The 13,648-nt window shown below is 42.4% G+C and overlaps 1 protein-coding gene across 3 annotated transcripts in view; it reads right to left on the reverse strand.

Moving 5' to 3' along the window:
• Positions 1-13,648, reverse strand: part of TMOD2 (tropomodulin 2) — an 82,627-nt gene that overhangs the window by 31,104 nt on the left and 37,875 nt on the right. For all 3 annotated transcript variants that reach the window (XM_039237143.1, XM_039237144.1, XM_039237142.1), the window contains 3 exons: positions 9,180-9,302; positions 5,262-5,348; positions 1,930-2,060 (listed from right to left, as the gene is read on the reverse strand). In XM_039237143.1, the coding sequence (XP_039093074.1) occupies positions 1,930-2,060; positions 5,262-5,348; positions 9,180-9,302 (341 nt within the window). The remainder of the gene's footprint in view (positions 1-1,929; positions 2,061-5,261; positions 5,349-9,179; positions 9,303-13,648) is intronic.

Consider the following 13,648-nt stretch of genomic DNA (forward strand, 5'->3'; position numbering starts at 1 on the left):
AGCCATCCTGGGCCCATAGCACCACTTAGTGTCTAATAAGGGAATCTAACACAACATGACAGTCTGGCCTCCCGGTTCTGTTCACTCTGACCAAGAAATGATGCACATACCAAACTTCCCTCTTTTTCTCTTTCATTCTCTATATTCTAGCCAGATTAATCTATGTGCCATTCTTTTAATATACCATGGTCTTTCTCCCCTCCCTACTCTTAAGTACATTTTTCCCTTTGCCTGGAAATTCTATTGTCCTTTTCTCTGATTAATCCCTACTCATTTTTCAAGACCTAGCTGAATATCACCTCCTTCATTTACTGGCTTTCCTAGGCAAGATAAAAAATTTCCTTATCTGCAATTCCACAACATTTGGGGGCTTACCACATCATGTTGATACTGACTTGGTGTTTTTCTCCTAATATAAGTTTTTTTCAGAATAGAGACAAAATGAATCTTACCCTGTCTTTCACAGCACTTAGCACAGTCCTGACCACTGGGAGAGAGGCAATATGGGGTCCACTAGAGGTTGATAGGAGTCCTGGGTGCACTACAGACTAGCTCCGTGGCCATGAGCAATTTAACATCCTTAAGTGTCCCTATGGATTATATGAGATACAGTAGTTTCCCTTATCCATGGGGGATATGTCCCAAGATATGGAGTGGATGCCTGTAACCACAGATAGCACTGAACACTATATACGTTATGTTTTTTCCTATACATATATACCTATGAATAAGTTTAATTTATAAATTGGGCACAGTAAGAGATTGACGACAGTAACCAATAATAAAACAGAACAATTGTAACAATATATTGTAATATAAGTTAAATGAATGTGGTCCCCCTCTCTCTCTCAAAATACAACTATACTCACCCTTCTTATGATGATGGGAGAAGATAAAACGCCTATGTGATGAGATGAGGTGAGGTGAATGACATAAGCCCTGTGATAGAGGGTTAGGCTACTATTGACCTTCTGACAGTCTGTCAGGAGGATCATCTACTTCTGCGCTGTGGTGGCTGAATGCAGGGAAGTGAAACCATAGAAAGCAAAACCGCAGCAACATGGAACTACTGTAATAAATTTCAAGACTTAGTAAAGGATAAGGCTCATAGTGATTACTCAACACAAATCAGTTATTATTATTAAATGGCAGATGTTTGCCCAATATGAAGTAACAAAATAGATACCAGGCAATGTTCTCTCTCCATCTTTCTCTCCTCATCTCTCTTCATCTCCAACCCTCCCCCCCCCCAACTTCCTTCCTCTCCCTTTGAGAGTAACATGACTAATTACCAAATAAAATAAAGCAGAAGTGACAATGTGTGACTTCAGAGAATAGACCATAAAAGGCTCTGTGGCTTCCTGCTTGTTTGTTCTTTTTCTCTTCAGGTACTCCCTCTGGGAGAAGAAGGCTGTCATGATGTGAGGACACTCAGGCCGCCCTACGGAGCAGCCCATGTGATGAGAAGTTGAGGCTTCCTGCCAACAGCCACATGAGTGTGCTATCTGGGAAGTGGACACTTTTGCCTCAGTCAAGCATTCTGCTGACTGCAGCCCTTGATGACAGCTTTACTATAGCCTCACTTGAGACCCTGAGCCACAGCTATCCAGCTAAGTCCTGATTCCTGATGCTCAAAAACTGTGTGAACCAACAAATGTTTGTTGTTTTAAGCCTCTAAGTTTTGGAGTACTTTATTACTCAGCAATAGATAACCATCATTCTTTGTTTAACACAAATACTGTGATTCTTTCCAAAGAATTCTAGAAATCACTTTCTAAAAATGTCTTCTTTTGAGTAGGATAGCTTGTCTCAAAATCAGTGACTACAAAGGAATGGAAACAGGTGTGAAAACCGGCAATCAGACATCTCCATTAAATTTTTTTAACCTCATGATAAATCAAGTGACTGACAATAATCATAATGCAATACCTTAATGTTGTTGAGGTTGATTTCCTGCAGGCCGGGATCATTGGCTTTCATCTGCTGCAGACTCAGGTCAACATTGGTGGGATTGGGTGGCTCCTCAAATACTGGCTTGACCTTCTCACCTTTGACCACATCTAACACACAAGTTTTAATTTTGTAAGGGCTCTCCTGCCAAAATCAAAGATGACTTCCCCCCCAAAAGACCTTTCCTTCCTATGCTCCGATTCCAAGAATACTCTAATATCAATGATAGTAAGGCTGATTCTCAACTAAGCAAACATGTGAATGGTACAGTTTCAAGTCACAGTTTTAAACAATGACATTTCTCAACTGCAATGAGAAGTCTCAGTGGCTGACGCTACATGGAACCAAAAGTTTAGGAGGCCCCATGGCAAACTCCAACCCACCCCCTAAGTCCACAAGTAGTTATTGCTGCTGTATATAGACCACTTTCAGACTATAATCATCAAGCCACAGGACCTCCGATGCAAAAATGAAATAACGAAGTCTCTTCATTTCCAAAACCATACTTTTCCTCTGGCCTTTTAAAAAAAAAAAATTATTTATTTATTCCTGTTAAGTAGGCACCATGCCCAATGTGGGGTTCAAACTCATGACCCTGAGTTCAAGAGCTGCTCCACTGACTGAGCCAGCCAGGTGCCCCCTTTGGCCTCTTGACCATACTTCACCCTTCTCTAATTTCTATTTTGGAGCTTTAGTTTTGAGGAAGGTATGGGAAGAGAAAAGGACAGAGAGGTAGAATGGAACAATTCTCAAAAGCAGTTAACAAAACATTTGCAATATGTATGTAACATACAAACAGTTACTATCCCAATATACACAGAGCTCCTACAAATTAGTAGACAACCCAATTAAAAATGAACACATAATATGATCAGAAGAATCTCTGTCACTCAACCAAAAATATAAAAAGTAATTAAATTGTGAAGTTAAAAAATGAAACCCACTTGACTAGCACAAAAATGTAAAAAGAGATAACATGGAGAATTGACAACAATTAGGGAGTAAAACACATCCTCTTATGTTGGTGAGAACGTAAACTGGTACAAACTTTTTGGGAGTAATTTGGCCTTACTTATCAACATGTAAAATGTGGGTACTCTATGGCCCAGCAATTCTGTATCTAGGAGTCTAATCTACAGAAAAAACAGCACAAATACATACTTTTCAGGAATGTTCACTGACATATTGCGACAGCAAAACATGATAAATGCAAAGCCCATCAGTGTGAAAATGGTTAAATAAGTTATGGCATAATCTCAAAATAAGATGCAATCTATTCATTAAAAGAAGAAGGCAAACATACACATACTGATAAAAGAGATCTACAATTTGAAAAAAAGTTAATGAAAAATGAAATACGCATTTCATTTGTACGTATAACAAAATCTGTATGAGATCTAGGTGAAGGAAACTATAAAACTTTATTGCAAGAAATCAAAAAGAACTAAAGGGAGGGATAAATGCAAGAGACTCAATACTGTTAAGACAACAGTTCTTCTCAACTTGAGCTATAGATTCAGTGCGACCCTAGTCAAAATCTCAGCAAGGTTATTTTGTATTTTTAAATAAATTGATGTTAAAGTTTATATGAAGAGGCAAAAGACCCAGAATAACCAACCCGATCTTGAAAAAGAACAAAGTTGGAGGACTGACACTACTCTAAGACTTACTATGAAACTACAGTAATCAAGAGAGTCTGGTATTGGTGAAAGAATAGACAAACAGATCAACAGAAAAGAGTAGAGAGCCCAGAAATAAGTCCACATAAATATGGCCAACTGATTTTCAATAAAGGAGCAAAGGCAATGCAATGGAGAAGAGAGTGTTTTCTTTCTTTTCTTTTCTTTAGAGTTTTTTCAACAAATGGCACTAGAACTGGATACCCACACACAAACACATACATAAAAAAAGAATCTAGACATAGATCTTATACTCTTCACAAAAATTAACTCAAAATGTTTCACCTAAATGTAAAATGTAAAACAATAAACCCCCTAGAAGAAAACACAGAGAGGTGAAACTATGCTGCATGACACCATAATGGCAGATCCATGTCATTATACATTTGTCCAAACCCATCAAATGTACAGCCCCAAGAGTAAACAACAGACTTAGGGTGATAATGATGTGTCACTGTAGGTTCATCAAGTGTCACATATGTACCACTCTGGTGGGAGATGTTGATAACGGGGGAAGCTATGCATGAATTGGGGGCAGGGAGTACTTGGGAAATCTTTGTGCTTTCTGCTCAATTTTGCTGTGTACCTAAAATGCTAAAAAAATAAATCAAGCCTTAAAAAAAGTTAATGATATATCTGTGCATAAAAGCCCAGAAGATTATGCACCAGACTTTTAATAACAAACATGTTGTCAGAATGTTACCCTTTGATAGAGAAGTTAAAAAGGATAAACATTTTTCACCTGCATGAATAAGCCAGAAAAAAAAAGTAATACTGCTCATTGTTTGGATAAATAGCTCAGTATCAATGATGGTTTGTAAGTATGTTGCTCAGACTAGAAAGCACCTGCTAAGCCTCCTCCTTCACACAGAATAAAATACACTTAACCTAAGAAAAATCTGTGATCTCCTGCAAGATTTTATAGCACCCAGATTGCACTGTAGCAAACTTACTTGATTACTGCTCTGTCCCTCCCATGGACAGATAAGATCCTTTAGGCAGAGACCATTTTTTATCTTCATACCTAGGACATTCCTGACACCTAAGGTATTCAGTAGGTAACTAATGAATAAGTAAGAGAGTCTAAAAAACTTTACGCTTTTCTGAGAAATGCTGACACGGAGAACAGGGGCCAAGAACTTTCTGTGCCAGTAAGTCCATGCCAGTGTGTCTTTCACGCTCTCACGGGGAAGTGGGTATTCAAATTCTAATGACCTGTGTCCATTATTAAGGGAAAAAAAAAAAAAAAAAAGATACCTAAAGAGAAAAGGGAACTTGCTGAAAATACTATAATTGATTTAAAAACATCGTTAGGAACATGAAACTGTTTGCAATCTGTGTTGATTATGCAACCTTTTTATCAGCAATCATATATTTTAGCTGAGCAGACCCAACAACAGAGTATGTTCTGGACAAAACACACTGATTGGTCCATTATGCTGCAAAACAGAACTTTGATTATTGGCTTTCCTATTCTGGTTTGAATGCTCAGAGCCCAGTGACCCTTAGTGAGTGGACGGAATCTACCTTCAAAGCCCAAAGGATAGAACTCTGGATTCAACAGGCATCCCTCTTATCAACAACACCTGAAGCTCTCAAGTTTCACAAACCACAGACTCCGCATCAACTTACTTCTCACGGGCACTTTGCCACCTTTCGTGCTGGCCATTTCTTCATCAAACTTTGGATTGTTGAGTAAATTGTGTACTCCAAGAACAGCTAAAAAACAAAGATTAACAGTGAATATACAGTAAGTATGGGAATGCACATTAGGATGTCCACAATGTTAATATGTCTCTTGAAGAACAATTCTTCATTTCATAAAGATAAGTATCCAGACCCACCCCTGCCGTGCACAGTGTGTGGGACATATATAGTGTTAAATAAGCTTATATATTAAAAAACCTCTTTCCAAGGCCACCAGCAATCTTCAGATATCTTTCTGGGGCTACACAGGTAGAATCATTTAGGATCTGGGGACAATGGTCCAGTTATATCCCCCAATTACTGAAAACTTGCTCAGACCATCTAGCTAAGTAGACTCAACCTTTCTGTTTTCTCATCTGTAAAATGGGACTGAGTCTAAGAATATTCTAAGATCTAACGTTATATAGATTATGGCATGTATTCTCCTAGAGGCAAATAGCAGAAAGATCATGGGCCTCTTTCATAAGTCACCCTATCTCTCAGGACCAACAGTTTTCCTCTCCCCTCTACAGCATCCTAGAGTGGGAAATAAAAGAGATGTCAGCTGGGGTGCCTGGGTGGCTCAGTCAAAGCGTTCGACTTCAGCTCAGGTCATGATCTCGCAGTTCGTGGGTTCGGGCCCTGTGTCGGGATCTATGCTGACAGCCAGCTCAGAGCCTGGAGCCTGTTTCAGATTCTGTGTCTCCCTCTCTCTCTGACCCTCCCCTTCTCACGCAATCTCTCTCTCTCAGAAATAAATAAAACGTTAAAAAAATTTATAAAAATAAATAAGAACATTTAAAAAAAGAGAGAGAGAGAGATGTCAGCAACAAAAGGTCAGATAAGCACAATGAGATTTTCAGTCTCCTGTATTATGGGGAGCTTGCACCAGGAGGCAGCATAGGACGCAAGAAACAGCACTGGGAGAGCATGAGCTCTGAGCAGGCTGAAACACAACTGCCCGCTCTGCTGATGAAACTGTACAGAGACTGGCCACTGGGAGAAGGATCCCAGAACAGGTCATTGGTCAGTAGGTAGCTGAGGAGCATCTCAGAGCTCTTCATCAGTTGTAATGTAGTCGACATAGCCGAAGGAGGGAGGCAGCCAATAGCAACCCAAGATAGGTAAATAAGGAGAGCCAACAAATCCAGGGCTAAGGGTGGCACTCAGGAGCAGTCAGCTAGAGTTGGAATCCTGGTTCTGCCACAAACCATCTGTGTGGCTTGGGAAGTTACTAAATGCCTCTAATTTCCTCATCTGTAAAACAGGGATAATAATTATACTTTGTGTGTTACAAAGATTAAATGACTTCCTATGTGTCAGACAATGTTCTAAGTGCTTTACAAATTCTTGTTAAATAAATAAGAATTTGTCAGTGTTTCATCACTACCTAAGGAGAACATGCCCTATTTGATAAACACAGGCAACTGAGGTCATCCAAATATGTCTTGCCTTGGCCCTATACTCACTGCGTAACTTCATTTTTTATTTTTTAGATTTTTTATTTTTTATTTTTTTATTTTTTACATTTTTTAAAATGCTTATTTTTGAGAGGGAGAGACAGTACAAGTAGGTGAGGGGCAGAGAGAGAGGGAGACACAGAATCATAAGCAGGCTCCAAGCTCTAAGCTGTAAGCACAGAGCTCGATGTGGGGCTCACAAACTATGAGATTGTAACCTGAAGTTGGATGCTTAACCGCACCCCTTCAATGAACAACTTCTAATTATAAATTGGCTCCCCTTGCGAAGTTTCAACTTTTGTTTTATCTGTTTCCTGTGAATCTGGTTAGTGGATCTGCCCCAAACTGATGGCGCCTATGTGCATGGACAAGATGAAATCTCTAGGCCAGGAGGCTGTTGGTCAAGCTAAGGTACAGCTGCTCCGGGAAGTGTGGTCTTGAGGGTCAGCTGCTGCTCCCGTGCTGCTGTCTACCTGCCACAGTAACGTGTACAGGCCACTGACACTCACTGTTTCCTAAACCTTGCTGGCTGTCAGCCCACCCACTCAGGGTGATCTTCCAGAAAGGTCCACCCTAGAGAAGATGCTGTCACCCACCCCCAGGTGGGCTTCCTCCTTGATCTTCCAGAAAGGTCCACCCTAGAGAAGATGCTGTCACCCACCCCCAGGTGGGCTTCCTCCTGGGCTCTGGGGGAGCACCTGATGAAGGGGTGAGGCTGAGTAGAGATAGCAACATCATTTTCTTTCTGGATTATTCCCCTAGTTTTACTGTATGAATTTCAGATTCTATCTTCTTCCAAATGACTGGTGTTTTTCTCTTTCTCCTTTCTTCAGCATTTCCTGGGAATTCAAGCCCAGCCGGGCATTCTCCCTTTGGGCAATTCCAGTAGAAACCATGAGACAACCCTGGAGAGGAGCAGTAACCATGACAGGATCTCTCCACAGCAACCACAGGGCTAAGAAGAAAGGTCACTGCAAAGCACCTTCTTAACTGCATGACGCAGGTGCCTCAAATTCTGCAGTGATTTCTGAGAGAGATTCAAATATATGAACTTAATACTGACCACTGCCTATTCACAGAAGGAATGGAAATATAGCTGAGATGGCAGGCATGCTTTTAGAAGAAGGCATGGCTGGTTCTCCTGGGAGGGAGGATTGATGATTATTACAAATGTCTTTCAGTGGAATAAACATGCGAGGATTCTTGCCAAAGCTTGTGGACTGTTTTTGAAAGTGCCTTTACCCTGTGGTGACCTAATAACCATAATAATCCATATTTACATCCCACTTGGAAAAAAGTGCATCCCACTAATGCACAAATATGCTGGTATATTCACAGAATCTTTCTTGAAGGCTATATTATAAGTGGGAGGGGGTTAATTAGGGTACGAAACTTTCTTTTTTAAATCTTTATATATTTTTGAGAGAGACAGACAGACAGAGAGAGAGAGAGAGAGAGAAAACACGATTGGGGGACAAGCAGAGAGACAGGGTGAAAGAGAATCCTAAGCAGGCTCTGTGCTGTTAGCACACAGCAGGGGACAGGGCTCAATTCCACGAACTGTGACATCATGACCATGAGCCAAAATCAAGGGTTGGATGGCTTAACTGACTGACCCACCCAGGTGCCCCAGAAATTTACTTTCAGTACATAGTCTTTGTTGTTGTTGTTATGTTCCAATAAAAGTTTATTCACAAAAACAGGATGCAAGTCACAGTTAGCTGATCCCTAATCTACTGCCATCTCGACTACCCATTCTTTTACACTATTTGTGTTTTGCCTATCTGCATGTATAACCAATTCAAATCATAACAACATTTACTATTTTGTTGCTACTGTTAAGAAAACTAGAAAAAGGTGAGGAGATCGGGCTGAATATGGCTTTACTTACGGTGTGGATGCAACGGTAAATAACTCCTGCTCCATGGTTGAGCTAACAAACTTTTTAGTAGCAATCAGAATGGAACAGTGACTGTGGGAAAGAGCAAGAGCTGCATGGATATTTAATATGATGATAAAATGCAATAAAATGTCAAATGTGAAAGCTTCTTAGAAAGAGTAAGCGTTATTGTTTTACGGTTTAAATTCTCAATGCTCCTTTAGATTTATTCCCTTTGGTTTCTCAAATTCTTGAATTTTGTAGCACAGGTATTTTTGGGACATTTTAAAGCTGAGATAGGACTTTACATTTTACAGCTGAGACACACAGAGCAAAGTAAGGTTTGCTCAGAGAGGTTAAGTCACTTGCATCAAGTCTTACAGCTGCATAATGACAGAAGTCAACCTGGTATCGCAGTCCTTATCAGTAGTTACGGAGAAGCTCAAAGGCTGCTGCTGGGGATGCCAGTGAGTGCCTGGAGGTCACAAAGCCAGACAGGAAAGCTTCCCAAAGGTAAGGACTAACCTGCAAGATCATAGAGTTCGGTGTCAGAGGCGCTGGCCAAAGCTTCTTCTAGTTCTGGGTCAAGGGTCACTTTTTCTTCTTTACGAGTTTCTATGGGCTTTTCTTTGGGGATGAAGACTCTCCCTTTAAACCAGAAGAAAAACAAAAACCATTGTGTGCTGCTGACCAGGGTAGGGTAAAAGGACTGACCAGACAATGCAGCTCCGGCCACTAAAATTTGCATGCCCAACAGGGATTCCTTAATTGCTGGGAGGATAGCAGTGTCACTAATCCACTATCAGAAGGAAGGAATGTCAGAGGAGGAACCCTGCATTCTATAACACAAAGATCTGAGGAGATTACGGTCTTTAAACAGAGAGAAGCTGTGTTTTCTACCTCTCCACCTCTGATTGCCCTTAGACCTGGACAAGACAGGCCCTGCCATAGGCCCCACTCTGATCTTCCTCTCCTGCAATCTCCCTCCTCCACATATCGAGGGAGGAGTTAGGGTGCCAAAGGGACATTACCATCTAGAATCCAGGCCACCTGCTAGACCACGCTCCAGGCATCTGGGACCCTGGAATTCTCTGCCCAAAGACACCTAAACCTGCTTCCAGGGCCTGCATGAATCCCTTCCCCAGGTCACATTGCTGTGCACCCCAGGCCATGAGGAAGCTATTTGTAGGTGAGTATGGATGAAGCTTGGATATGTAGGCTGGGTGTCAGATATGTATGCCTGAAGCCCTAGCAGTGTAAGACAGACTCATATGCTTCCACGGAACTTTTAGAAGTTCAAGAATCCTGGCCTTTTAGGTGTATTTATAGGAATATGAAACATATGTATACATACATATATATACATACACATATATTTTGAAAGAGAGAAAGAGAGCATGTATGAGCAGGGGAGGGGCAGAGAGAGGGAGAGAGAAAATCCCAAGCAGGCCCTGAGCTGTCAGCATAGAGTCCAATGCAGGACTCGATCTCATGAACCATGAGATCATGACCTGAGCTGAAATCAGTAGTCAGAAGCTTAACTGACTGAGCTTCTCAGGTGACCCAAACATATGCACTGTCATATGCACTGTCATATACACTATCAGCGCATAGCCCAATGTGGGGCTCAATCTCATGAACTGTGAGATCATGACCTGTGCCGAAATCAAGAGTTAGATGCTTAACCGAATGAAGCACCCAGGCACTCCAGAGTATAAAAGATATTTTAAGAGTTTGTTACCTTTTAAATATTTATGAAAAATGGCACATGGACTTATATTTGTATTCTTGTTTCAGACCTTGCAAATTGGAAATGGATTCATCCAAACATTTATCCAAATGTTGCTGAGGGACAAACTGGTATTCCTCCACAGCTTTTCTCCCTAGATTGAGATTGTTGACCACTAGGATGCTGTATCTGGGGTCACTTGGACTAGTGTAGTGACCTAGTGACCTGGGGACACAGTCACCACTCTAGAGCATACCAAAGGAAGTCAGATTTAAAGGGAGAAATCAGGGGCACCTGAGTGGCTCTGTCAGTCAAACATCTGACTTCAGCTCAGGTCATGATCTCCTGGTCTGTGAGTTTGAGCCCTCATCCGGCTATGTGCTGACAGCTCAGAGCCTGGAGCGTGCTTCTGATTCTGTGTCTCCCTCTCTTTCTACCCCTCCCTGCTTGCCCTCTGTGTCTCTCTCTCAAAAATAATAAGCATTAAAAAAATTTAGAGGGAGAAATCAGGGTTGACATATTTAGAAATTGTGGTGGTCTGTGAACATCAAGGTACTCTGTGCTTCCCACATGCACATACTCTGCCAGCATCTCCTGCTTCATCCTGTCAGCCAGATTCCATTTATTCTGCCCCTGACTTACTCCTGAATATGTTGATATCTATGCCCTACCTCACCAGCCTCAACCTCTGGACTAATGATCACATCAGTGGGAGAATCGCATGTTACCTGCTCCTTACGTTTAGTCAGGTTAGCGCACCCACATCCCACATGTGCAATGACTCATAAAAGGAAATCCAGGACATTTCAGAGCTGCCATAGCAAATACTCCACACCTACTTATACTTTTTCCCAATTCCTTCCAGTTTTTGATTCTTGGTTTCTTTTTTGGAGTTGCTCTTACTTCTTGGCATGATCTTTGATATTGTTCTCCTCCATTTTGATCTCTGGAGTTCCCTAAAGACTCACCCTTCAATTGCCCTCTCCTCTGTCCCTTGGGTAGAACAGACAGCTGGCTCCAGCTTCAGCCAATGGGGACCAACACTGTTTCCACGTCTCTATGGCTAGCCAGCTCTTCCCTACTCCCAATGGAAATGTAAAGGCAAACCCAAAGTCAGTAACTCTCCTTCATGAATCCTCTCCAAGAGATGTCCCTGGTTGCAGGGGCTGTTTACCAGAGTTTACCAGAACTTCCAACTGGTTGGATATGTTAACAGGGACCAGGCAGAGCTGGGCACCCTAGAGAAACACCACTGCTTGTGGTCAATCTGGGGTCAAGGTCTCTACCTTTGACCATCAACCTGCTTCCTGTCTCAGCTCACATAAACTGCCACATTTCCCAGAAAAAAGGAAAATACACTGGAGAATGATGAAAAATACAAGAAGAATGACCAGAAGACAGAATATGAAAAAGAAAATAACCAATCAATAACATCTCAGACACTGGGGTTTATCCCAGACTTATTTTTCATAGCATCTGCAGCCCAAAGCCTTTTCCTTGTGGCTCAGATGATCTCGGTTCCAGAGATCAAATAGGCTTCTACGTTCCTCCTTCCTGGAAGTGTTTAGGATTACCCGAAACACCAGGTGCACAGGTGGCCCCCAGATGTCCAAATTTAGGACAATTGCTGCTGCACATCCACGCCTAGGGGCGCCAACCACACATCACATTCTAAGTGAATAAAACCATCACGGAGAGTTAAATGTGGCCCGGGAACCTGAGGGCCCAGGGCACATGGTGTTCAGAACTGAGGTTGTACAGCCCCTCTCCTGAGGCCTTCATGATCGCCTCCCCCTGCTCCCACATCATGCACTGGTCCTCCCAGGGGCCCTGCAGACTCTGCTCTGATCCCTCCACTCTGTATGGAAAACTTGCTCTCTGCTCATTTTGTCCAACTGTGCTGCTTCTCAACCTTCTCCTAAGTACTGGGCAACTTGTGTGCCCTTTCTGTATTCCCATTTACTACTCAAGACTGCTCCTGGACTCCTAACTCCCCTCTGAAACATCTGGAAATTAATCTGGATGGAGAGATAATTTACCATTGCTGCTCCCCCTGACCTGTACTCTGAGAAGAAGCAACCACAGCTTCCCTCTTATTATTCGGTCACTACCCTAACATTAGATGTTAATTGGGATTCCATTAAAGATCTGACATTGTAAGTCTTCTTTCACAATGAAATTGGTCCAACAGCAGCTAGGCTGCCATAGAAACAGCTCCATATTTCTACGGTAGTCCTTAGTAATTTGCCCAGTTTGTCACTGTCCAAGTTCACTATCTTAATAAATTGACATTATCAGTGGTGCCTGATTCATCAAGTGTGCACAATTCAGAGGAGAGCCAGATGTTGCTCTGACTCATGCCAACTCAGGAGCTGTCCTCCTTCCCCCCACCCCTCATCAGGGGCCCGAACAGAAGTTCTGAAATGGCATTCACTTGAACCACTATTTATCAAGTGCCTCCCCTGTGTCAGTTTCTTTGCTGGGATGCAAGAGACCCAGTCCCACTCTAGGGATCTCATCTAATGTGGGAAACACACAGAACCCCAAGTAAACAGACAAAAGGATGAACAACACTGCAACAGTGCTGTGAAAGCAATAAATGAGTGTCACGGCAGACAGAAGGGAAGGTCAGGGAAAGCCCGAGGACCCGACATTTAAGCTGAGATGTTTAGAATGTGAAAAATGGGAATGTGGGTCAGAAGGAAGGTGCCATGAGAAAGCCCTGGGATGGGAAAGGAACTCGGCAAATTTGGGGAAATGAACAAAGATGGTGGGGCTAAGGCTTAGCAAAGGAAGGGGAAATGAGATCAGGGAGGTGGGCAAGGAGAGCTCTCCCAGGGCTCTGAGGACCACAGTAAGGATTTGAGACTTGAAGCAGGGGAATGACATGATCTGATTTGCATTTGAAAAAGACTGTAGTTGCCAGAAGGTTACCAATGATTCCATTAGTATCTACAGGCTCATGTCACTGTCTGTAGCTGAGGAAACTGCACAAGCTACTGGGACCCATTTTTCCTCCTTTTCCTCCAAATGGGAGCCCAGGGTTAGGGGCTAAGGAGGATGGGCTTTCCTTGTCTTGAAGGAATATCCCTTTGCTTCTCAGAGCCTCACCAGGACCAGGACTATCACAGTGCTTCTCTCACTAGACCACAAGCTTCTGGAGGGCAAGGTAGGGTCCTATTCACTGTGGCCCCTGCACCTGGTGCCTGGTACATGCTGGCTGAGGGAATGGTGGACTGTACTGGTCTCTAATGGTAGCATCTCA

Source organism: Hyaena hyaena, unplaced genomic scaffold (assembly GCF_003009895.1).
Source record: "Hyaena hyaena isolate Hyena2069 unplaced genomic scaffold, ASM300989v1 scaffold_120, whole genome shotgun sequence".
NCBI lineage: Eukaryota > Metazoa > Chordata > Mammalia > Carnivora > Hyaenidae > Hyaena > Hyaena hyaena.